This window comes from Strongylocentrotus purpuratus, unplaced genomic scaffold (genome assembly GCF_000002235.5).
Source record: "Strongylocentrotus purpuratus isolate Spur 01 unplaced genomic scaffold, Spur_5.0 spur5_scaffold_7, whole genome shotgun sequence".
NCBI classification, from domain to species: Eukaryota; Metazoa; Echinodermata; class Echinoidea; order Camarodonta; family Strongylocentrotidae; genus Strongylocentrotus; species Strongylocentrotus purpuratus.
Window position 1 is genome coordinate 8,444,666 of NW_022145613.1, and position 25,866 is coordinate 8,470,531.

The following is a 25,866-nucleotide window of genomic DNA, read 5'->3' on the forward strand; positions in this document are numbered from 1 at the left end:
GTGCGTCATCTTTTGAAATGCTCTCTACAGGGAATACAACAGGGCATTGAAATTGCCTGTCAGTTGATTCTAAAAAATAGTGCAATCAGTTCAAGTTACAATGTGTAGGAAAATAAAGGAATTGTCATAAATGGAAGGGGGTCACATTTGTAATGAAAGAGAAAAGGGGAGGTAATCTGGGTTAATAGGGAAATTGTTTGCGTGAAGCATGATTGTCAAGTCTTATTGCCTCAATCTAAATAATCAATGAGATGCAAAGAGGTTCGCAACATAGTATAACAGTGTGTAGCGTGTGTGCAGCGCTTTGTAACTGCAAGGAAAAGGCGCTATATCAAATATCTTTTGGATTGGATAGTATAACGTTATTGACAAAGTGTGACAAGAATTAGAAGTTCTGTGAGGGACAAAGCGTGCTATTACGTTCATTATAAAATGATTGACACAAATCCTGGTAAATATCAAATTTCAGCTCTTGATATAACCATCGAAGTTATTATGACTTTCAAATAGCCCTTGTGAATATCAAATGGGTCTTCATTTCCTTCTAAGAGCAGGTTACCATGGTAACTTCACATACAATTTATTTGACCAGAAGACCTTCCGAGTTCAATATTAGCAGGCATAAAGGAGCATGTCTACTTGAATAGTTCTGATCCTTACTCCTGTTATTTGTATTCATAGTCGGTGTTGTATGGCATTTTGACTTATCGTCGAAGGCTTTTTCATTGCAAGCATACAAAATTGATCATATTTGTGTGATTATTTTTTCCAGCAACGTTAGACTGAGTGTGATATTGATTTTTTTTTTTAATGCGAAGTGCAACCCGAATCCGATAATATTCATGTTTCTTCGATGATTATGAAGTTAACTGTGTCATACGCTTTTCACTTTTCATCTCCTACGGATTGAAATACTTGTTTTACAAGACTGAGATATTGTTCAACTCAAGATGATGCCTGCAGCGACTAATTTTACTCAAAACAACACGCAAGGTGACTGTCCTTCGCGGGAATCCGGATACAACTATTTGGATATCCTGGGCATTCTCGAGATCGTGGTTTCGATGCCCCTCAACGGATTCATCCTCCTCTTCATCGTCGGTTCACCGAGACTGCGGAAACAGCATAACGTCTTTACCTTCAACATGGCGCTCATAGACTTCGTGACAGCTCCGAATGCGATTCTTATCATTGTCCTTGGGCAATCGAGTATTGTAAGTTGAAAGTGTGCAACTGAAAATTAGCTTGAGGAGATGCAATGACTCAGTGGGAAAGCATTGGTCTCGAAACCAGAGCTCATGGGTGCGAAACAAAGTCAAGTCGATGCGCTAATGCCTTTCGGTCATTACCAAGTCCCTCGGAGATGGCTTAAACGTCAGTCCCCTAGAGCTTATGTTCATGTACAAGCATGCACACAAGTCAGCTAGGTATAACAAACAACTAACAGTGAAACAAACTGAGTAGAATGGAGTTCTAGAAAATAAAAAAAAAGGTGCTACCTTATTATCTATGGAAATCCAATTGCATTGTTCTAGAAAATGTGCAGTTGTATCCGAAAGTTGATAGTAACCCAGCCTGAGGTTTGCATAACTGATTACGAAAGCAGGGTAAAATGTAGAGAACAATTTCGTTCCTATTTGAAGCAACTCCGTAATAGTCCATTAAGAATGTTATTAAAAAGATATTGATTATGTTTTTTTCCCTTTTATCACATACAGCTTTACAAGATTTGCAACACGATTTGGAGTTCTTGTTCGGTTATCTCGAGCTTGAACATCCTACTTGTGGCCGTCTACCGTTTCGTAACCGTTCACGTCGACCCCTTTGGAGTCAAGATCCTCGTGACCACACCTCGATGCATCTTCGCCTGTGCGTTGGCGTGGGTAATTGGCTCTTTTCCGTGGATCGAATTCGTAGCGAGTAATTCGGGATTTTGGATACCTGTCGCTATCTTAGTGGTTTTTGCCAGCACCGGAATCTGTTACGCACTTTTTTACCGCGGTTTGACGCGGTCACGCCCGATGGGATGCGGTGTGGGCGTACACGAGCAGCGGTTGAGAGAGAATCGTCGTGTACTGAAAACTTTCGCAGCCATTTACCTCACCTCCATCTCTCTCTCATTGCCGATTACCGTGACTGGGCTTTTGTCAGCCCGTGGCAATCCGACTTTGAAAAGAATTGGAATGTCATTGTATAATTTAAGTATGACCGCTAATCCTATTATTTATTGGTTGAGATCGAATGAATTGAAGGCTGCGGTGAAAAAATGCATATGGGGCAATCGCGTCGAGCCAGTCGAAGTCAACAAAGTTATATAGGATGATGGATTCATTATGTGATATATATGTAGCTATAAATTAATGTTGATTATAAATTCATTCTCATTTTGCATAAACACATGTTAACAGTGGCATAGCCGGTCACTGATGATGCACTAATGTCGTGGGTTAATGAAGTTGAGACGTGTCAGTCGTGAACCAAAACCGCTAGTCTGTTGAATTCCACACATGAAAATCGGTAGGAAGTGTGCCATCCCTCATAATAACTAACTATGATCTGACTTCATGAAAGAGTGGTTGCTTGTGAGCCTGATTACCGGTAAACTACCGATAAATGATTTCAGTATCATCAGCTGTTACAGCAACGTTAGATATGACAATCACAATGTTCATAAAGTGTGCATTGCAAGAGAACTTGTTCTTTTAAGACTCAATCACGGTAAGAATTTCTTCATACTCGTAGAAGTTGAATTATTTTGTGTTTCAACATCGAAGAAATTGTTTCTGTTCTGAATTTCTAACATTTTAGACTACCAAATTATCGATATTGTTGCCAGCGAACAGGATTAAATCAACTTGAATTAAAGCTTATCTGTACTAGTTTACAGGAGGGATTAGACCACTCTGCAAGGTCACTTGACAAGTGGTTATCTCATCAACTCAGCTCACAATTAACATAAGAAAAAGAGGATTATAGGGGACCAATGGTCACCGATTAGGCATTGTTTTCTATATGGAGGGAGCAGGTAGCTAGTACAGTGGGCCTTTAAACCTCAGTGCACTTTTTCTAATGTGTGATAAGGCCTACTCCGTAGAACCGAGATTAATTTTTAAAAAGGTTCAAATGGAAATCGCTATGTATGACGCTTGTAATTGATTAGTTAACTGTGCCAGACGGCTATATTTAAATGTCATATTTATAGTTGCCATGCACTCACAATAGCTGTTACCGATCGACGGACTTGCTAATCGCTTCGTGTTGTTACGAAAGCATGTTTAGTTGAAAAAAACATTAATCAACGCTCATGTCAAAAAGGAATTGTTTGAAGACAGGAACGGTTAAAGAAGCAAAAGGTAATTGGTTACATTGGCAACTTTAATTTAGTCACCTCATACAGAATGATCGAATGCCATACAAAGGGCGTGCAGGAGTGTGTTTGTAGACGCTACAGAGAATGGTGAACGATTTCTCATAAGACCATGCAGTGTCTCTGATACCTGACAGGAGCACCATGTACTAGGAACATGCCATTTTTTGGTAATTCGATTATCGGTATACTGCTTTGATTATTCTCGGTTGCAAAAATTGATTTGAATTGAATTGAATGGAAGGGGGTGACATTTCTTTTGACAACTGTAATGAAAGAGAAAAAGGTCGGTAATCTGGGTTAGGGAAATTGTTTGTGTAAAGCATGGATGTCAGGTCTTATTGACTTAATAAACCAATCAGTGAGATGCAAAGAGGTTCACACTAAACATAAAATAACGTTATTGACAAAGTGTGACAAGAAACAGGAGTTCTGTGAGGGACACAGCGTGCTATTACGTTCATAATGAGTTCTTAAATGATTGACACAAATCCTGTGTAAACTCTAAATATCGACATTCAGCACTTAATATAACCATCGAAGTTATTATGAATTTCAAAAAAGCCCTTGTGAATATCAAACGGGTCTATCTTCATTTCCTTCTAAGAGTAGGTTACCATGGTAACTTCACATACAATTTATTTGACAAGAAGACCTTTCGAGTTCAATATTAGCAGGCATAAAGGAGCATGTCTACTTGAATAGTTCTGATCCTTACTCCTGTTATTTGTATTCATAGTTGGTGTTGTATGGCATTTTGACTTATTGGCGAAGACCTTTTCATTTCAAGCATACAAAATTGATCATATTTGTGTGATTATTTTTTCCAGCAACGTTAGATTGAGTGTGATATTGATTTTTTTAATGCGAAGTGCAACCCGAATCCGATAATATTCATGTTTCTTCGATGATTATGAAGTTAACTGTGTCATACGCTTTTCACTTTTCATCTCCTACGGATTGAAATATTTGTTTTACAAGACTGAGATATTGTTTAACTCAAGATGGTACCTGCAGCGACTAATTTTACTCTAAACAACACGCAAGGTGACTCTCCTTCGCAGGAATCCGGATACAATTATTGGGATATCCTGGGCGTTCTCGAGATCGCGGTTTTGATGCCCCTAAAAGGATTTAGCCTCCTCTTCATCGTTGGTTCACCGAGACTGCGGAAACAGCATAACGTCTTTACCTTTAACATGGCGCGTATAGACTTCGTCACAGCTCCGAATGCGATTCTTATCATTGTCCTTGGGCAATCGAGTATTGTAAGTTGAAAGTGTGCAACTGAAAATTATCTTGAGGAGGTGGAATGACTTAGTAGAAAAGCATTGGTCTCGAAACCAGAGCTCCCGGGTCGATACGCGAGTTCCTTTCAGTAAAAAGGCATTAATTGTCATTACCAAGTCCCTCGGTTACGCACTTCTTTACCGCGGTTTGACGCGGTCACGCCCGATGGGATGCGGTGTGGGCGTACACGAGCAGCGGTTGAGAGAGAATCGCCGTGTACTGAGAACATTCGCAGCCATTTACCTCACCTCCATCTCTCTCTCATTGCCGATTACCGTGACTGGGCTTTTGTCAGCCCGTGGCAATCCGACTTTGAAAGACATTGGAATAGCGTTGTATAATTTAAGTATGACCGCTAATCCTATTATTTATTGGTTGAGATCGAATGAATTGAAGGCTGCGGTGAAAAAATGCATATGGGGCAATCGCGTCGAGCCAGTTGATGTCAACAAAGTTATATAGGATGATGGATTAATTATGTGATATACATGTATAGCTATATATTCATGTTGATTATAAATTCATTCTCACTTTTGATAAACACATGTTAACAATGGCATAGCCGGTCACGGATGATGCACTTATGCCATGGATTAATTACGTTGAGACGTGTCAGTCGTATACCATAACCGCTACTCTGTTGAATTCCACCATGAAAATCTGTAAGAAGTGCATGTGCCATCCCTGATAATAACTCACTTTAATCTGACTTCATGAAAGAGTGGTTGCTTGTGAGCCTGATTACCGGTAAACTGCAGATAAATGATTTCAGTATCAGCAACTGTTAAAGCAACGTTAGATATTACACTAACAATGTTCATAACGTGTGCATTGCAAGAGAACTTGTTCTTTTAAGACTCAATCAGGGAAAGAATTTCTTCGTACTCGTAGAAGTTGGAATGTTTTGTGTTTCAACATCGAAGACATTTTTTCTGTTCTGAATTTCTTGCTTTTTAGACTATCACATTATCGATATTGTTGCCAGCGAACAGGATTAAATCAACTTGAATTAAAGCTTATCTGTACTAGTTTACAGGAGAGATTATACCACTCTGCAGGGTCACTGGAAAGGTGGTTATCTCATCAACTCAGCTCTCAATTAACATAAGAAAAAGAGGATTATAGGGGACCAATGGTCACCGATTAGGCATTGTTTTCTATATGGAGGGAGCAGGTAGCTAGTACAGTGGGCCTTTAAACCTCAGTGCACTTTTTCTAATGTGTAATTAGGCCTACTCCGTAGAACCGCGATTAATGTTTAGAGAGGTTCAAATGGAAGTCGATATGTCTTACGCGTGTAATTGGTTGGGTAATTGTGCCTGACGGCTATATTTAAATATCATACTTGCCGTGAACTGACAGGCGCTGTTACCGATCGACGGATTTGCTAATCGAGTCGTGTTGTTACGAAAGTATGTTTAGTAGAAAAAAACATTAATCAACGCTCATGTCAAAAAGGAATTGTTTGAAGACAGGAACGGTTAAAGAAGCAAAAGGTAATTGGTTACTTTGGCAACTTTAATTTAGTCACCTCATACAGAATGATCGAATGCCATACAAACGGCGTGCTGGAGTGTGATATTGTTTGTAGACGCTGAAGAGAAAGGTGAACGATTTGTCATAAGACCATGCAGTGTCTCTGATACCTGACAGGAGCACCATGTACTAGGAACATGCCATTTGTTGGTACTTCAATTATCGGTATGTGCTGCTTCGATTATTTTCGGTTGCAAAAATTGAATTGAATTGAATTGAATTTATTGAACCATTTACATGTAAAAGCAAAAAATACAATAGAAAATAGAATACATAAAACATACAAATATATGGTCAGGACCACAATGAAGATAATTGCTTATAAATAAGGCTCCCACATAAAAAAATTGAACAAAATATGATTTAGTTACCATACCCCCCCCCCACACACACACACACACACACACACAAACATACTACACGAAATATTGTATTGTTACACTTTTTCGTCAAATCATATAAACACAGACTAAAGTTGAACTTAATTTACAAAAGTGGGTAATTGGTTCTATTTGTTCACGCCAGCAACATTTAATGAATTAAGTAAAGAAGCAGGTCTTACTGTGGATTGATGAAAATAGTCTTTTAGACGAGTGGCATATGAATTGATATTTAAATTTTGAATAACATATTACCATACATCTCAGGAAAAATTGTATGTCTTACAGAGTACATAATAATAAGAGTATTTAATGTAATATAATCGTATAAGGGCAATATTTGCATCTGTTTAAAGAGTGGTATACTTGGACTTTGTATTTGTGACTTTGTTATATTTCTTAGAGACTTTTTCTGTAAATAGATAATTTGATAAGAAGTGATTTATAAGTATTTCCCCAAATATAGTTTCAGTAGTTTAGATGTGCTAAAACAAGGCAATCGTAAAAAATATATAAAACGTTAAAAGCCAATTATTTAGACCTATGTGAAGATTATTTGTAATTTTGTATACAATGTTATAAATTATGTACACTTTACTTTATGAGAGAAGAGAATTAAATACCTATGAAGGAAAAAAATCTTCACGTTAATCATCGTTTCACCGAGACTGAGAAAACAGCATTACATCTTTACTTTCAAATTGGCCCCTGTACATAGATATCATCACGGCTGTAACTACAATTGTTATTACATTTGCACGCCAACGAGTAAGTTTAATCATTGCAATTCAACAAAAGGTATTTTTGTAAGGCTTGGCCAATGTTCGAGTCCGGCTTCTATTTGTATTTTATATTCATAATTATATTGGTATGAAACCACTTCATTCAAATTAAAATATAGTCGGTTGTCAATGATGGTTTTTCCCCTGTGTAGTATTGTTGTTTTGTTTTTAGTTGATCATAATGTGACCATTTATTTGTATGAATTATAAAAGTCCATCATTAAATCATTACAGCCTACATCATTGTCGTTCAAATATAACAAGTTAATATATTCAAAGCCCATGTAATTTGATAAAGGGAAAATAAATAGCAAATAGACTTGTATTTCTTCCTTTAAAATTTGATGCATATCCTGCTCTTTATCTACACGGCTTGGCGTTCTTGCAAAGTTGTCTCAAGTCTAAACATCTTGATAGCGGCCGTCCAGCGGTTCATAACCGTTTATGTCGACCCCTCCTGAGTCAGGAAACTCTTGATCACACCTCGATGCATCTTCGCACGCGCATAGGCCTCGTTAGTCGGTTTCGTAGCTCAATTGGTACCAAGATTTACTCGAGAATGTTTGTCGAGTTATCATGTTTATGTCATGGTGGTGTTTGCACTAACTGGACTCCTTTACCGCAGTGTGACGCGGTTACGGTCGTTGGACGAACAGCGTCTTTCACTATATTTTCACTATATTTTCACTATATTTTACCGCCGTTTGCTGAAAAATTCGCCGCCTTATACATCAAATCTGTTTCCTTCCGGCTACCGACATACATATATAGGTTCATGAAAAATTAAAGTAAAAACTTTAAAATCATTGCTACCTCCTGGTATTTATTTCAAATGTAATTATAAATCGTATTACCTACAGTAAGCGGTCAAAGGAATTCAGAGCTGCGGTTAATAAATGCGTATGCAGAAGCAGCGTCTTGTCAATCAAGGAGATGGTGTCGAATATTTGATACGGGTTCACCCAGGAAGAGAGCATGTTTATCTGTATATGTAATAGGATTGAAATGCACTCATAAGCAATGAGCTCACGGGAACAATTTAACCAGGGACTTTAGTTTCTCGGCCCCTTCAAAGTATTGGGGGCCCCAATAATTTGAGAACGTTTGTTAAATAACGTGCTCGTTTACATCATTATACAATTAAGTCAAATTTTGCCAAAACATTTTTGGCGAATTTTTGGCTCCCAACATTTTAGAGAGGCTTTAACTTTTCTAGTTTCAAAACTTCAGAATAGTATTTGTTTTGATTCGCTCACAACAGTGCTATAACATATTTTCAAAACTGAAAAGGCTAGTAACCACATGTAAAGCAATTATGTATTCACTTAATATCTAATCTCCTAGTTGGGATTAACGGCTCGGCTAGATAATGGACCATTTTGATAATGCAGCTAATATAGACTTTTCATTTGGTAATATAACGATCGCGTGACAGATAAAAGTACGAAGTGCATGAAATCTAATAAAACACAGTTTGAACTATCACGAAAACGGTCAGCAAATAGACCATTTGGGTAATGGATCGAATTCGATGCACAAATCTTTTAAGTGCCTCATTACAAATTATTTCATTTACCCGTTACGAATAATGGTATTTCAAAAGCATACATTAATTGTTGCTAGGTAGGACAGGCCGTAGTGTTTGTCCTACCTAGCAACAATCAATGTACGCAATTTGACTTCTGACTATTCAAAAACCATTTTTCGTATCAGGTAAATGAACTAATTTGTAACGAGGCACTTAAAAGATTTGTGCATCAAATTTGATCCATTACCCAAATGGTTTATTTGCTGACCGTTTTCAAAATTATAGCTAGTTTGTATGGGGGAACTTCCGGACCTTTGTCTGCGACGGGATTAATTACTCGGCCTGAGCCCCTTGAACTCAATATTTTTGTTTTAATAAGGTGCGCCCCCATACGCCTACACCTGTATGGCGATAGATAATAAATGTTAGAATTGTCATGTAGTGCCATTGGACCGCCATAACTTTGAGTGTTTGTATGTGACATAGTCTCTTCGATCTCTTCAATAGGATCAAAAATTATGCAGAGCATATGCCATGAAAATTTCATTGTCATTAACCATGTCATTTATGAGATATGAAGCGAACAAAATACATATAGAAAGAAAGAGGAAAAAAAGGTTCTGACGGAATCAATAAGTGCTGTACTAGGCTACGCGGCGGATCACGAAATTACCCAATGTCAACATCGTAGGTTCCATGTCATATATGCTTTGCTGTTTAATCTTAACGTGCCCATTGACTAGCATGCCCAGAATCAGCACTTAATTACCACTGTGGTTCATTGAATGTCTTGTAAAAAGAACGCAATATGTAATCATATTTCGAAACTTATCAATGTGATCGACTAAAAGGGGTGCCAATCAAAAGACTGACGAAGCCCTCCGCACGATACATCAGCAGAAAAGGCCAATTAGATGAAACAAAGCTTAATTAAAACGGTGAAGCAATACCAGGAGGAAGCAACGCAATGAACGTGAGTATACTTGTACGTGAAATTGCGTTTTTGAGTATAAGAGGGCATGGACGTGGCATGTTAGGGGTTAATTCCAAATCGTTATTACTTTAATGACGGTGCTATGCCTTCTTTTCGATGTTAAATGATAAGCAGGATGATCAGACTTCCAAATCAGATGACCTTGATTTTTTCATGCATGGTGCACTCATTTCATAGAAGTTGTTGTGAGCGACCTCGTCGCGGTAGTGGCTTTGTCTAATTTTTTTTTTATATAGATACGGATACTGACCAACGTTTAAAAAGCGTTATCACAAAGAATGACATTGTCGTGAATATAGGAAGCAACAGCGGAGCAAAATATCAACACTAGCTCCATGATTAGGGGTTATTTCTAAATTTTTAGTCGCATCAAAACGAAACTCGTGCCATTCTTCAGGTTTTTCTAAGCGTCATTGCTCGCGTCATGATATCTGCTGCATTAAACCAAACGGGCAATGACCCCCTACCGACACTCCGACCCAGGGATCGGGATACCACAGTTTGGAGATATGCACTATTTTAGTGATTGCCCTATCAATGTTCTTCAACGGCTCTACCATTTTGTTTATTGTCTGCTCGACGCGACTGAGGAAGCAGCATAACATTTTTACCGTCAATATGACTCTTATAAACTTATTTACCGCCTCTTTCGGGATTTTTGCTATCGAATCGACGAATGCTACTGTAAGTTTCACCGTTGTAATCAGTATTTCTAGTATAATCCTCTTCACCCCAAAAAAAAAATACTACATGAAGCGACTATGTTTACAAAGTTATAAAAACGCATTCTAATCACCCCGACGGAATCTTTTCGTTATTTTGTGTTTATTAGTTCTGCATTTTTCAACCGGAGTGCTGCAAGACACTTCTTAGGGTGCTGTGAGAGAAATTTTGTTATATAAACAATATTTTGGAATACAATTTCGTGAAACCAAATATCAGAAACCGCTAGAGTATGTAATTTCATGTGGAAATTGGATTTCAAAAAAAAATTAAAAATCGTCGTTCTTCCTCTCTCGCTTCGCTCTCTTGCCACTTTAAGAGACAGGCAGCGTATGGAATACCTCTATATTTGAGCAACGAGGTGCCCGAATAACCTGACATTTGTTTATCAAGATGACCTGATATATTATTTTTTTATTCACGTCTATTGGGTGGTGAGGTGCTCGCATACATTATTATCTAGTGTATTGATTACAACAGAAAATATTTACCACTTATGAAATATCATTATTTTTGGCACGCTCGCTTCGCTCGCTCGTAACATTTAGAAACAAATGTGCCCGTACATGTGAACATAGCACTTGACGAGTGCCAGAGGGATGCAAAATAAATATTCTGTGATTCTTAGATGAATATGGGTTGAGGGTGACGCGAAACTTATTATTTCTTAAGTGGTGCCGTGACTGAAAAAAGAATTGTAAAACGCTGTATTCACCCATTCAAGCTCGTTGAGACATACGATTTTTTCATGTATAGAAGATAAATGAAAATACCCTAACTTGTTATATAAGAAGAACAAAAAGCAAGTTATGGTCCCAACGGGTAATTTTTAAACAAGGAACAACGCCGCGGGTCTCCAGATTCAAGGGGGGGGGGGGGGGGCGTAGGCACATTTAGGACTGGGACGCGTTTACTAATCCCGTTATTTTCTGGGTGCGATCAAACGACTTCAAAGCTGAGGTGAAAAGATGCATATTTAGAAACGACGTTGTGCCAGTAATGTATTGAATATTATTTATTTGATGTCTATGGTCGGTAAATAAACATTACTTGGATTAAATGTATTATGACACATAACAAATCTTGTCTGAATTAGAGACGCCCTCCATCGACTTACAATGGTTAATGTGTCATAAAAATAGACAAAAACCACCAACTTATTTTGAGATTAAGAAAAGATTATTAGAAAATAGAGAGGAGGAGAAGAAATTAGCTGAAAACCGAGGTACACTCACATATCATTTCAGAAAGTGGGACAATTAAGAATAGCTTCGTGCAGAATAAATAAAATAAGGAAGGCGAATAGAAGCAATGAAATGGACATGGCTGATATAATGGTCGAGATTCTCACAAAATGTTAGCATGTTTTCAGTGGGTTTTTGTGTGAGTGTCTGTGCACGTGTCCTCATGTGTGTATGTAAGTGTGTGTGTGTGTGTGTGTTTTTCTTTCTTAAATGTCTTTTAATGTTCATGCCTTCTTCATGCATGCATGTTTCATGCTTTATTTGATGTAAATAGTATAAGTTCATTTGTATTATTTAGATGTGAATGTAAAATCATATTCTATATAATAATATTAACATGCAGACTATTTTATGTATTGATTTTGTTATTGTTATTTTTGTTATTGTTTGTGAAAAGCAATGGAGAAAATAAAATATCATTGAAAAAAATATATATTTATAATTTGATCAGTGTGATGAGGTGTTGGACTGTTAGTCTGATGATATCGTATTTGGGTCACCATGGCCACATAGTTCTATATTATCTGATCACATTCCAGTCATGTGTTTTCTAAACTCTTCTAAACCTCCATTGCCTTCTAAACTGATATCATTTCGAAAGCTGTCTGCTATTGATGTGAATAGATTGAAGTTAGACATCGCTGAAAGCGAGCTCTGTATGCACACACCTAGTACCCTCACTGAACTAGCTTTGTTGTATGATACTACGCTTAGTGATATCTTAGAGAAACATGCCCCTGTTGTTACTAAACAGATAGTGTTACGTCCCCAAGTACCGTGGTATACTGACTGTGTCAGGACAGAAAAAAGGAAAAAGAGAAAGGCTGAAAAGCGCTGGTTGAGAACTAGGGCCGATAGTGATTGGGACAACTATAAGTCTGTTCGAAATGCAACATTGAAACTTTTGAACAAAGCTCGTGGAAAATATCACAGAGATCTGATCATGGAAAACAAGGATAATCAAAACAAGTTATTCAATGTTGTCAAGTCTCTATTGAACATGTCTAATAAACAACCCCTGATACCTTGTAGTACTGATAAACATAAGTTTGTGAATGACCTAGGTGATTATTTTCGTGACAAAGTCGTGAAAATCCACAAGAATATTGAAACTAGATTAGATGCAATGAATGAACCCAGGACCTATTCTCCATTAGCAACTTACCATGATGTCGATGTTTTGAGCAATTTCAAACCTCTTTCTGAGCACCAAGTTGAAAAACTTATACTTAACCTCAGTAAGAAGTCATGCTCTTTAGATCCTATGCCCACGAAACTTCTTCTACAATGTATCGACATATTAATTCCTGTGTTCACATCACTGATTAATCTTTCTCTCTCGACTGGTCATTTTCCCATGCAATGGAAAAATGCCCTTATCACACCTTTATTGAAAAAACCTGGTCTTGATGCAGATTTTAAGAACTTAAGACCTATCAGCAATCTGAAATATATATCGAAGTTGGTTGAGGGTGCTGCTACCCAGCAAATTATGGATCACCTCAATAACAACTCACTTTTGCCATGTACTCAGTCTGCATATAGACAATTCCATAGTACTGAAACTGCACTGCTAAGAATAAAGAGTGATCTATTGATGGCTATGGATTCCCAGAAAGTCTCTCTTTTACTGTTATTAGATCTAAGTAGTGCATTCGACACCATAGATCATTCTTGCTTATTAGAAACTTTAAAGACCTGTTTTGGCATAGATGGTAGTGTTCTTGAATGGATAAAGTCGTATTTGGCGAATAGATATCAGAAGGTCAAAATAGACGATGTGATCTCTGATGATTTGCCAGTGCCTTTCGGAGTTCCACAAGGTTCTCGGCTGGGTCCTTTGTTATTTACTCTGTACACTGCTAATCTCATTTCAAATGTTCGAACAAATTTCCCCGAGATATCATGCCACTGCTATGCAGATGACACACAGCTGTACGTATCATTCAGACCTGATGAACATGCTAAAGAGCGATGTGTCTCACTCCTAGAAACATGTGTTGACTATGTACGTGGATGGATGTTGCAAAATAGGCTCATGCTTAATGATGGTAAAACTGAATTAATGATCATTGGCACACCTAAACAGACATCCAAAATCAACTTGAACAGTGTATCAATTGGAGACTCTGTAATAGAACCATCTGTTAGTGCAAGAAATCTTGGAGTACAGTTCGATTCGAATTTGAATATGAGAGAGCACATCACAAATGTCTGTAAATCAGCATACTACATGATCTATAATCTCAGACGTATTCGTAAATATTTAGATAAGGACATTACGAAAGACATTGTACATGCATGTATTACCAATAAGCTGGACTATTGTAATGGTCTACTGTATGGGATCCCTGACTGTCAAATAGTGAGATTGCAACGGGTTCAAAACACCTGTGCAAGGCTGATCTGTGGTTGTTCTAAATTCACACGGATCACCCCAATTTTGAGAAATCTACATTGGTTACCAGTACGCCAGAGAATAACATTCAAAATCTTGCTGATTGTATATAAAGCACTTCTTGGTCAAACTCCCACTTATATCAAAGAACTGTTGAATTTCAAACCTAATCAACACAATCGCAACTTGCGCAGTTCCCGAGATACTTTGTTGCTACAGATCCCATCTATCAAAACAAAAATAACGCTAGGTGATCGAGCATTTGCTTGTGCAGCCCCAAAACTCTGGAATAACTTGCCATTTGAAGTCAGGAAATCACCATCTGTAAACGTCTTTAAGTCAAAACTGAAAACACTTCTTTTTAATTAACTGTACCGTAAAGCTAAGCATATCAGGAGCTTTTGTAGCGCAGTAGAATATATACCTAATATTGGATAGTTTCTGCGCTTTATAAATGTACTATTATTATTATTATTATTATTAGTGATATAGATTTACCAAATATATATTTTCAAAAGAGATGGGGAAAACAAAACAACGATTAAGCAGCCTATCAAATTTCAAACCAACTTCGTCTTGAAACCGAAGCCGGGATGACTATGACAAAGCAATACGAAATACCACTGAATTGTGAATCATGCAAACTGTCAAAAGAATACACAAAGTTATCAAATAGGTAGCATGATAGCTTGTCACTGCATATTTGATCCGCAAAAACAAATTAGCAGCAAGATCGGCCCACTGCAGTCCTAATATATATTTGATATGAAGAGAACATATTTGACGTTTTAAGTGAGTGACACTGGCGATTTATGTCAGTTGTTGATGTGGTCATCCTTATACAGTATGTTAGACATGTCAATTTGAGCACCATAGATGTCATCCGACCGGACATTAAGTCCAATATTGGTCAACTGACCAAGAGGAATGTTAAATTGCCACTAGTCGACGAAACGGACGATAATTTGTTTGACTTCTTAAGAGTGTACCTATCGCATCTGGTGCCAAACATAGCCTCTACTGCCATGAACATGCTCAGTGTCACTGGTAACGACTCCCAAAGCCCAAAGAGACGTATGCATCGCCTCAATACGACAGCATTCAGCGTACGGGACTGGTATTTAAACAATTCTTTGTTTTTTCCATCAATAACCTTATCGATGCTCCTCAACGGGTTCATCCTCCTGTTCATCGTTGGTTCAGAAAGACTGGGAAAACAGCATAACATATTTACGTTCAACATGGCGCTTATAGATATGATCACTCCTTTCATCGGGATTTACTTTATCTTCGAACGCTCACCTGTAAGTTAATTTTAATGATATGGAACTTATTTTCACTTTAATAGTTCACTGATTAACGGTCTTATTAATGACATGGAGCTCATGCAACGTAGCGTCAGGTCTCAATTTTCTCCTTGTGGCCGTCTACCGCTTTGTAACCGTTCACGTCTAACCTTTCGGACTTCGGAGTCAGGAATCTCGTGACCACACCTCGATGCATCTTCGCCTGCCAATTGTGGCAGTGTTAATAAGTGGAAGCGGTGTCTGGATATCGGTTTCTGTGGGTGTTGTATTTGCCCTTACCGGAATCTGCTACGCACTTCTGTACCGCGGTGTGACGCGGTCACGATTGGATCGGCGCGGCGTGGAAGCAGACGAGCAGCGGTTGAAAGAGAATCGCCATTTGCTGAGAACTTTTGCCGCCACATACATCACCAACGTCGCAATCTGGTAGGCTAGATTTTCGTTCGGGTTTGAGGATTCTAATTCGGCGTTATACTACACCAGGTTGTTTCCATACGCTGTCAGGTTGAATGCGAATCCAATTATCTTCTAGGTACGATCAAAAGAATTCAAGGAGGAGGTGAAAAGATACAGAAGGCACGTAGTTCCACTTCCTGTCAACGGGATGGTATAGCATATTTACTTTCTCTCCGGGATTAATACTATGATAGGCCTATTCTTCAAGGCAGCAATTGGTATTTCTCTACGTCTTATTCCAGCGAGTGACGATTAAGTCACGCTTTAAAACAACGGATTAACGATATTGAAAGTATATCTATTGGGCATAATTGAGAATATCAAAAGTATCGGGACTCGCAATGTCCATCGAAACTAGTGTTTGAAGTGTGAAAAGTCGATTTACTTGAAGATGTAATTTGATTTCGATTCTGCGATTCTATTGTATAATGATCTAATATGTTTATTTATTAATTCTTCCGCTTCTATCACTGTGAGAAAGATGGTTTTCATGACCATGGCCTTTCTCCATTACCACCTTCACTTCTCTTCAGTTCTTCAGTTCCCCTTCTTCCTATCTCCATAACGTATACTACATGCATGCTTTAACATACCAATGTATTAGGTTCATGGTTACATGCGGAATAACATAAAATTTCATTAAAAAAAAAAAAATGTTATTATTTATTTATCATGTCTAATCCCTTTAAATAATGTCCAAAGGCACTGAATTGTCATTTGCATATTTTCTAGGTTTGAAACTTGTCAGGAAAGTAAATTATATCCCCCCCCCCCCCGTCATATTTACATCAACATATTTTCATTCTCATCATCAACATTGTCATTTGTTCAATTATTTAAATCATCCAACCCGTCCCAGGCTAACAAGCTATCAAGCGAACACCTATTGCGCAGCCCTTCTCATTCTTTTTCAGATTTATTAATGAATAATTATTAATTTTGTGTTATCAGTTACATTTTGTTTAAATGTCAACATTTCTATTATCATTGTTTTATTGTGTATACGTTAAAAATAATGTCATTTGTATATGTTGTATCGTTGAAATGTAAATTGATTTGTATGTTTTGTAGAAGAAAATAAAGTCAATTCAATTCAATTATACACTAAATTGGATTCAAATTCAAAACGCTTTTTTTAATATTTATTTTGGTCGATTGAATTATGTTGGTGGAAGGAAACTCGGCGTGTTTAAAGAATTCATTTTAAATCCTATATTTATTATAGAAAGAAATGAGTAATTTTGTTCATGTTTGCTTTTAGGCGGGTTTGAAGAACGTTATGACAAAAATGAGTGACAAAAGAGAGAAGATGCTGCGATGTGATTGTGTACATCTTGAACTTGTTTAGACAAATAGGGCTTTAATCACTCTCGTGTACCACGGACTGATATAGCTAGTTTGTATGGGGAACTTCCGGAGTTTTGTCTGCAACGGGATTAATTACTCTGACTGATCCGCTTTACCACGATTTTTTGTTAATAAGATGCGCATCATACGCCTACACCTCTATGGAAATAGATAATAAATGTTAGAACTGTCATGTGGTATTACGTGTTTATATGTGACATAGTCTCTTCGATCTTTTCGATAGGATCAATAATAATGCATATTGCACATGCCATGAATATTTAATTGTCATTAACCATGTCATTCATGACATATGAAGCGAACAAAATCCTTACAGAATTAAAGTGAAAAATAATAGATTCTGACGAAATCAATAGGTGCTCTGCTACGCTACGTGGCAGATCTCAAAATTACCCAATGTCGTCATCGATGGTTCCATGTCATAAATGCTTTGTTGTTTAATCTAAACGTGCCCATTGAGTAGCATGCCCAGAATCAGCACTTAATTACCTCTGTGGTTCATTGGATGTCTTGTAAAAAGAACGCAATATGTAATCATATTTCGAAACTTATCAATGTCATCGACTAAAAGGGGTGTCAATCAAAAGACTGATGAAGCCCTCCGCACGATACATCAGCAGAAAAGGCCAATAAGATGAAAGTAAGTTTCATTTGATAGTTTTTTTAATACAGATACGGATACAGACCAACGTTTCAAGCGTTATTTTAAAGCGTTATTACAAAAACATGATATTGTCGTGAACATAGGAAGCAACAGCAGAGAAAAATATCGACACTAACTCCATGATTAGGGATAATTTCTAAATTCTTAGTCGAATCGAAACGAAAGTCGTGCCAATATTCTTCAGGTTTTTCTAAGCTTCATTGCTCGCATCATGATATCTGCTGCATTAAACCAAACGGGCAATGACCCCCTACCCGGCACTCTGACCCAGGGATCGGGATACGACAGTTTGGAGATATGCACTATTTTAGTGATTGCTCTATCAATGTTCCTCAACGGCTCTACCATTTTGTTCGTTGTCTGCTCGACGCGGCTGAGGAAGCAGCATAATATCTTTACAGTCAATATGGCTCTTATAAACTTATTTACTGCCGCTTTCGGGATTTGGGCTTTTGAATCGACGAATGATACTGTAAGTTTCACCGTTGCATTCAGTATTTCTATTATTATCCTCTTCACAAAAAAATACTAGAAGAAACGACCATGTTTACAAAGTAATAAAAAAGGCATTCTAATCGCCCCGATGGAATCTTTTCGTTATTGTTTGTTTATTAATTCAGTGTTTTTCAACCGGAGTGCTGCAAGACACTTTTAAGGGTGCTGTGAGAGAAATTTTGTTATATAAACAAATATTTTGGAATACCATTTCGTGAAACCAATTATCAGAAACCGCTAGAGTATGTAATTTTCGCTCTCTTGTCACTTTTAGAGACAGCCAGTGTATTGCCAGAATACATCTATATTTGTGCAACGAGGTGCCCGAATAACATTTTATTTTTACAGTGATATATCTTATATATTTTTAATATAAATTACATGTACACCTCGCTCGCAACATTTATAAACAGGCTAATTCTAGGCAACGAGGTGCCCGAATATCCTCACATTCGTTTATTGAGATAACCTGATATATGTATTTGTATTCACGTCTATTGGATGGTGAGGTGCCCGCATACATTATTTTATATCTTATCTAGTTGATTACATTGATTACAAAAGAAACTTAGAAACAAATGTGCCCGTTCATGTGAACAAAGCACTTTAATTGTGCCAGAGGGATGCAAAATAAATATTTTGTGATTTTGTGACGCAAAACTTATTATTTCTTAAGTGAGCGCCGCGACTGAAAAAAGAATTGTAAAACGCTGTATTAGTTCACCAATTCAAGCTCGTTGAAACATGTGATTTATTCATTACTTTCAAGATATATAGAAGATACAGGTAAATAACAAAGAAAACAAGTTATGTTCCCCAATAGATAATTTTTAAACAAGAAACAACGCATCGGGTCTCCAGAGAAAAAGGAAAACGACTAAACCACCAACCCCCTCCACCTAATCATTAGCCATATACATTCCCAATTTATTTTACGAGTATGACTAGAGAAATTCACCTCCAAATCGTGTTTGTTCCGCCTCAGTGGGTGGGCTCACGCTAAGCTACTGCTATATTCCATTTTCTTATATGAAATTGAGTAGGAGAGAAGAGAAGAGAATTTATTTCAAATTTGGTTAAGAGTTGTTCGGTATATTTTGCCTTAAATTACAGATTCGCAGAGTCCTCAATTCAACATGGGGCTCGAGTGCAGTTTCATCGACTTTCAACATCCTCCTTGTGGCCGTTTACCGCTTCGTTACCGTTCGCGTCGACCCATTCGGAGTCAGGAATCTCGTCACCACACCTCGATGCATATCTGCCTGTGTGCTGACGTGGTTTGTCGGTTCTTTCGTTTACATTGGAATCGTAGTGAAAGACGCTATTTCTTGGATATTGCTCTTTATCCTGGTCGTCTTTGTACTGACCGGGATCTGCTACGTGCTTCTTTACCGCGGTGTGACGCGGTCACGATCGTTGCGGCGCGGCGTGGACGCAGACGAGCACCGTTTGAAAGAGAATCGCCGTTTGCTGAGAACTTTTGTCGCTATATACGTCACCTATGTGTCTTGCTGGATCCCAGGCTTTGCTTTTGCGATTTCTAGATTAGATAATGACATGTTTGAAGAAATTTCCATACTTTCCATTGCTGTCAGTTTGATTACTAATCCCGTTATCTTCTGGGTGCGATCAAATGACTTCAAAGCTGAGGTGAAAAGATGCATATTTAGAAACGACGTTGTGCCAGTAATGTATTGATTATTATTTATTTGATGTCTATGGTCGGTAAATAAACATTACTTGGATCAAATGTCATACGTATCTTGTCTGAAATAGAGACGCCCTTCATCGCCTTACAATGGGTGATGTGTCATAATAATTATAAATTGATCTGTGGAATGAGGTGTTGAACTGTTGGTGCTATAGGTTTACCAAATATATATTTTCAAAAGAGATGGGGAAAACAAAGAGACGATTAACCAGCCTATCAATTTTCAAACCAAATTCGTCGTGACACCGAAGCCGAGATGACTATGATAAAGCAATATGAAAGACCACCGAATTGTGAATCATTCAAACTGTCAAAGGAATGCACAAAATTATCAAATAAGTAGCATGATAGCTATTTGATCCGCTAAAACAAATTAGCAGCAAGATCGGCCCAATATTATGAATAATGTATACCGGTACTATATGTACATGTATATTATAATCATTTTCAATATATTGTTACACTCTTTGTAAAATGAAATATTGTGGAAATCAATTAAGAAGAAAGCTAGTGGTTACGACAACATTCCAGTTCGCCTGATTAAGGATGGTGCATCTATTTTGGCTGAACCATTAACACTTATCTTCAATCTTTCATTAGAAACAGGAAATTTCCCTGATTAAATGAAAATTGCTAAATTCAGTCCACTGTTTCAGAAAGGTAATAAACATTAAAAACAGGGATTTATAGACCCATTTCTGTCTTACCAATATTGGGTAAAGTATTAGAGAAAATGGTTAATGTTCGTTTGACCAGTTTTGTTAGAAAGGCATGACATTTTATATCACAATCAATACGGATTTAGACAAAGTATAGTACTAAATTATCAGTAATTAATCTTATGAATACAGTATTGAAAAGTGTTGACGAAGGATGTGTTACGCCTGGTGTGTTTCTTGACTTTCAAAAGGCTGTTGACACAATAAACCATACCATAACATATTATTTAAAAAGCTATCCCATTATGGCATCCGAGGACATGCACTGAAATGGCTCGAAAGCTATCTTAGTGACAGAATACAGTTTGTGAAATACAAATAGTCATCATCAGAAAGTAGACATATCAAAATGTGGTGTACCACAAGGTTCCGTCTTAGGACCAACTCTAATCTAAATAAATGATTTGCCAACAGTGACAAATTATTTCAATTTTAGACTATTTGCAGATGATTCTAATATTTTTCATACTTTTCCCAAAGGTGTAGATCAAATAGATGAGTCTGAAGTAAATGAACATATAAAATCAATACAGAATTGGTGCACTGCAAATAAGCTTACTATCAATGCGTCAAAAACCAATTTCATGTTCTTTAGTAGCCGTAGGAGAAAGGCCGTGCTTAGAGGGAGATTAAATATATCTGAGGCAGAATTAAGAGAAGTGGAGGAAGTGACATTTGTTGGCATTACCATTGACGACATTTAACATGGAATTCTCATAACAAATCTGTTAATGACCGTATACGAAGAAAGGTCGATATTCTCTTTAAATTACGGCACTTTGTCCCTAAACATATATTGATCCTGTCGTATAAAGCTCTGATACAGCCACATATTAGCATCGAGGTTTGGGGTAGTACTTATAAATCAGACTTGACTTGTAGATGTTATACTCAAAAGATGGCTGTACGTGCTATGACTTTCAAGCCACATCGTTCTTTTACTAATGCACTGTTTCATGACCTCAAATTGTTGAATGTTTTTAAATTGCATAAATTAGCTATTTGTACTTTTGTGTGTGATTTGATAAATGAACGACTACCTCATTCGTCATTCCTTAAAACATTATTTCAGTATGATACAACATGAATATTCCACAAGACAAAAAACGGGTCGACAACTACGTCTTCTTTTATTCAAAACAGACCAAGGAAAGTTTTCTGTTTCGTTTGTTGGAAGTAATTTTTGGAATATGCTTCCTATTGATCTAAGAATTGACAGATCAAGAGTCTCTTTCCGTAAAAAAAACTTACAAAATTACTCTTGGGTGAAAACCACGAATTATAACCTTGTAATTATATACCGTAGATGTATATAGCAACCAGTTTCGTTTTTTTAAATTGTAATTTTATACACAAATCTTATTTATAGGATTTGGAAACACATTGTGTATTTTTCAATGAAATTTATTTAAGGTTTTAGATAACAAGAGTCAGACTCGACTAGCACATGTGCTATTTTTTACTCTATTCTACCATCGATCAAAAACTCATTGTAAATACAGGTAATCATTTATTGTTTTACTTGAGACTAAAATTACTTATAACTATTTTTGAATATTTTGTATAATGTACATGTATATCGCTGTTGAACATGTATTTTTATAATTCATGTCATGTATTTATGTTATATTGACATCGTCATTGTACATATATCTTTTGTTTTAATGTTTCAATGGTAGTGAATAAATAAATTAAATTCAATGTAATAAACTATCTAACTATCTAACTAACTGTTGTCCATAAGCGCCCGATTATTAAAACTTCACACAATCGGCTTTAGAAGGATCCAGTAACGTTGTCTTAGATCCTTTAAAATTAAAATTAAATTAAAAATAAATAAATTCTTGATTTAGCTCATGCTGCAATGGCAATTACAAACCTTTAGGTCAGAAAAGATATACAGAAAGCTTGCGGGTGCACCATGTGAGAGAGAGAGGGAGGATTGAGGAGTCCTGAAAAAGACTCTCGGTAATCTTTCTTGAGGGTTTGTAGTCCTGAAAAGGACTGTTGGTATAGTCTTGAAAAAGAATGTTGGTTATCTTTCTTAGATTATAGTTCTAAGGAGAACTATATCGCTTGGAGAGGATGAGTGGCTGGAGTGGCTTGACGTTTCGAACAGGTTGAATATCCGTCGTCAGGAGTGGAGAATAGGGACTTTTAGATTTGCGTGGACTGATACATGTGACCTCCATTCAAGGCAGTGCATTAAAAGCACGTCAACCGTAGCAATCCCCATTGTCTTCGTGCGAATCTTAAAGTCCCTAATAGCTGGCGTGCGTATAAAGTTGCGGTAAAGTTGCGGTGACGTCCGGACGTCGTTTTACCCACTTTCAATTAAGACGCGTCAATCGGGGTAACGTCCGGACGATATCGAGGTGATAGGAGGGTGACGACTTTCTGATAAACGGCCTATTAAGACGCTCGCGGAATGTTACCCGGGTAAATTGCGTCATCGCCGTGAAAAAATGCATACAATTACCCGAAATTTACATGTCATGTACACAGCGCTCACAAGCTGATCGCGATGAACAGGTGGCGGTTGTTATGGTAACCTACCCGGGTGGCTAATTTTTTTTCCCAAACAGGTTTGCCAATGCTAATATTTCCGGTCATCTGATTGGCTGATATGTTACGTCATTAGCAATGACGTAATCGTTAGGGTGAGTGATAGGGTTATAGAAATCATGCAGAATCACCTTTCATTAACCCATCGTTGGTCCAATCGGTAAGGTCAGCGTAATACAATCTTAGAGTTGTGGATTCAAGTCTCAGTGTATTCAGTTGTTTTGCCTTTATAAATAGTGAGGCAAAGCAATAAAAAATAAAAGTATAATTGTTTGTGACCTCTTTCCAAGCTGCTAATGACGTAGAACATATTAGCCATTGAGAAGAACGGAAATATAAGAAATTGCAAACCTGTTTGGGAATAAAAATTTCGCACCTGAGTGAGGTTTTTGCAGATGGCTGATTAGGACGGTGTCCAAAAGCTCACCCCGTGTTTTACGATCAACCCCCCCCCCCCCCCACTGTTTCTCATCCACATATCGCTCAGGTAAGATCGAAAAAGTTCTATTAAGACGGGGCTTAAGAGAGAAGATGTTGCGATGTGATTGTGTTCATCTTGACAGCTTTAATTTGTTTAGAAAAATAGGGCTTTAACCACTCACGTGTATCAGGGGCTGATATAGCTAGTTTGTTGGGGGGAACTTCCGGATTTGTGTCTGCAACGGGATTAATTACTCTGACTGATCCGCTTTATCACAATTTTTTTTATAAGGTGCGCCCCCAAACGCCTACACCTTTATGGAGATAGATAGTAAATGTTAGAACTGTCATGTAGTACCACCAAAACCTTGAGTGTTCGTATATAATCTCTTCGATATGGTTATATGTCACACGTCATGAAATTTCATTCTCATTCATGAGATATGAAGCTAACAAACTCCATATAGAAAGAAAGGAAGAAAAAAATTCTGACGAAATCAACAAGGCATATCACCAATTAATGTCAACATCGATGGTTCCATGTCATAAATGCTTTGTTGTTTAATCTTAACGTGCCCATTGAGTAGCATGCCCAGAATCAGCACTTAATTACCTCTGTGGTTCATTGAATGTCTCGTTCAAAAAACGCAATATGTAATCATATTTCGAAACTTATCAATGTCACCGACTAAAAAGGATGCCAATCAAAAGACTGGCGAAGCCCTCCGCACGATACATCAGCAGAAAAGGCCAATTAGACAGTCATGAATTAGATGAAACTAAACTTCATTAAAACGGTGAAGCAATACCAGGAGGACGCAAAGCAAGGAACGTGAGTATCTTGTATGTAATTTTGCCTTCTTGAGTGAGAGGGCATGGGCGTGGCATGTTAGGGGTTAATTCCCGATCGTTATTACTTTAATGACGGTGCTATTTTTTCTTTTCGATCTTGAATGATAAGCAGGATGATAAGGCTACCAAATCAGATGATCTTGATTTTTTCATGCACAATGCACTCGTTTCATGAAAGTTGTTGTGCGCGACTTCGCTTTGTCTGTTACATATTTCATATACAGATACGGATACTGACCAACGTTTAAAAAGCGTTATCACAAAGAATGACATTGTCGTGAATATAGGAAGCAACAGCAGAGAAAAATATCGACACTAGCTCCATGATTAGGGGTAATTTCTAAATTCTTAGTCGAATCGAAACGAAACTCGTGCCATTCTTCAGGTTCTCCTAAGCTTCATTGCTCGCATCATGATATCTGCTGCCATAAACCAAACAGGCAATGACCCCCTACCCGATACTCCGACTCAGGGATCAGGATACAAGAGTTTGGAGATATGCATGATTTTAGTGATTGCCCTCTCAATTTTCCTCAACGGCTCTACCATTTTGTTTGTGATCTGCTCGACGCGGCTGAGGAAGCAGCATAACATTTTTACAGTGAATATGACTCTTATAAACTTATTTACCGCCGCTTTCGGGATGTGGACTATTGAATTGACGAATGATAGGGTAAGTTTCACCGTTGTATTCAGTATTTCTATTATTATCCTCTTCACAAAAAATACTACATGAAGCGACCATGTTTACAAAGTAATGGAAATGCATTCTAATCGCCCCATGGAATCTGTTCGTTATTTGTTGTTTATTAGTTCAGTGCTTTTCAACCGGAGTGCTGCAAGACAAGGGTCCTGCAAGAGTCCTGTTAGAGAAACTTTGTTATACAAAAAATATTTTGGAATACAATTTTGTGAAACCAAATATCAAAAACCGAGTATGTAATGTCATGTGGAAATTGGATTTCAAAGAAGAACAAATTCGTCGTTCTTCCTCTCTCGCTTCGCTCTCTTCCAAATTTTAGAGACAGGCAGCGTAGAGCCTGAATACCTCTATATTTGAGCAACGT

At 37.5% G+C, this 25,866-nt stretch overlaps 1 protein-coding gene across 1 annotated transcript; it reads left to right on the forward strand.

Annotated features, from left to right (window-relative positions):
* The first annotated feature begins 950 nt into the window (after positions 1-950).
* LOC115919789 (putative neuropeptide Y receptor type 6) lies at positions 951-20,230 on the forward strand. Its single transcript, XM_030973993.1, has 3 exons — positions 951-1,214; positions 1,719-1,883; positions 19,646-20,230. Exons 1-3 carry the CDS (start codon positions 951-953, stop codon positions 20,228-20,230), a joined length of 1,014 nt encoding a protein of 337 aa, XP_030829853.1.
* The last annotated feature ends 5,636 nt before the right edge of the window (positions 20,231-25,866 follow it).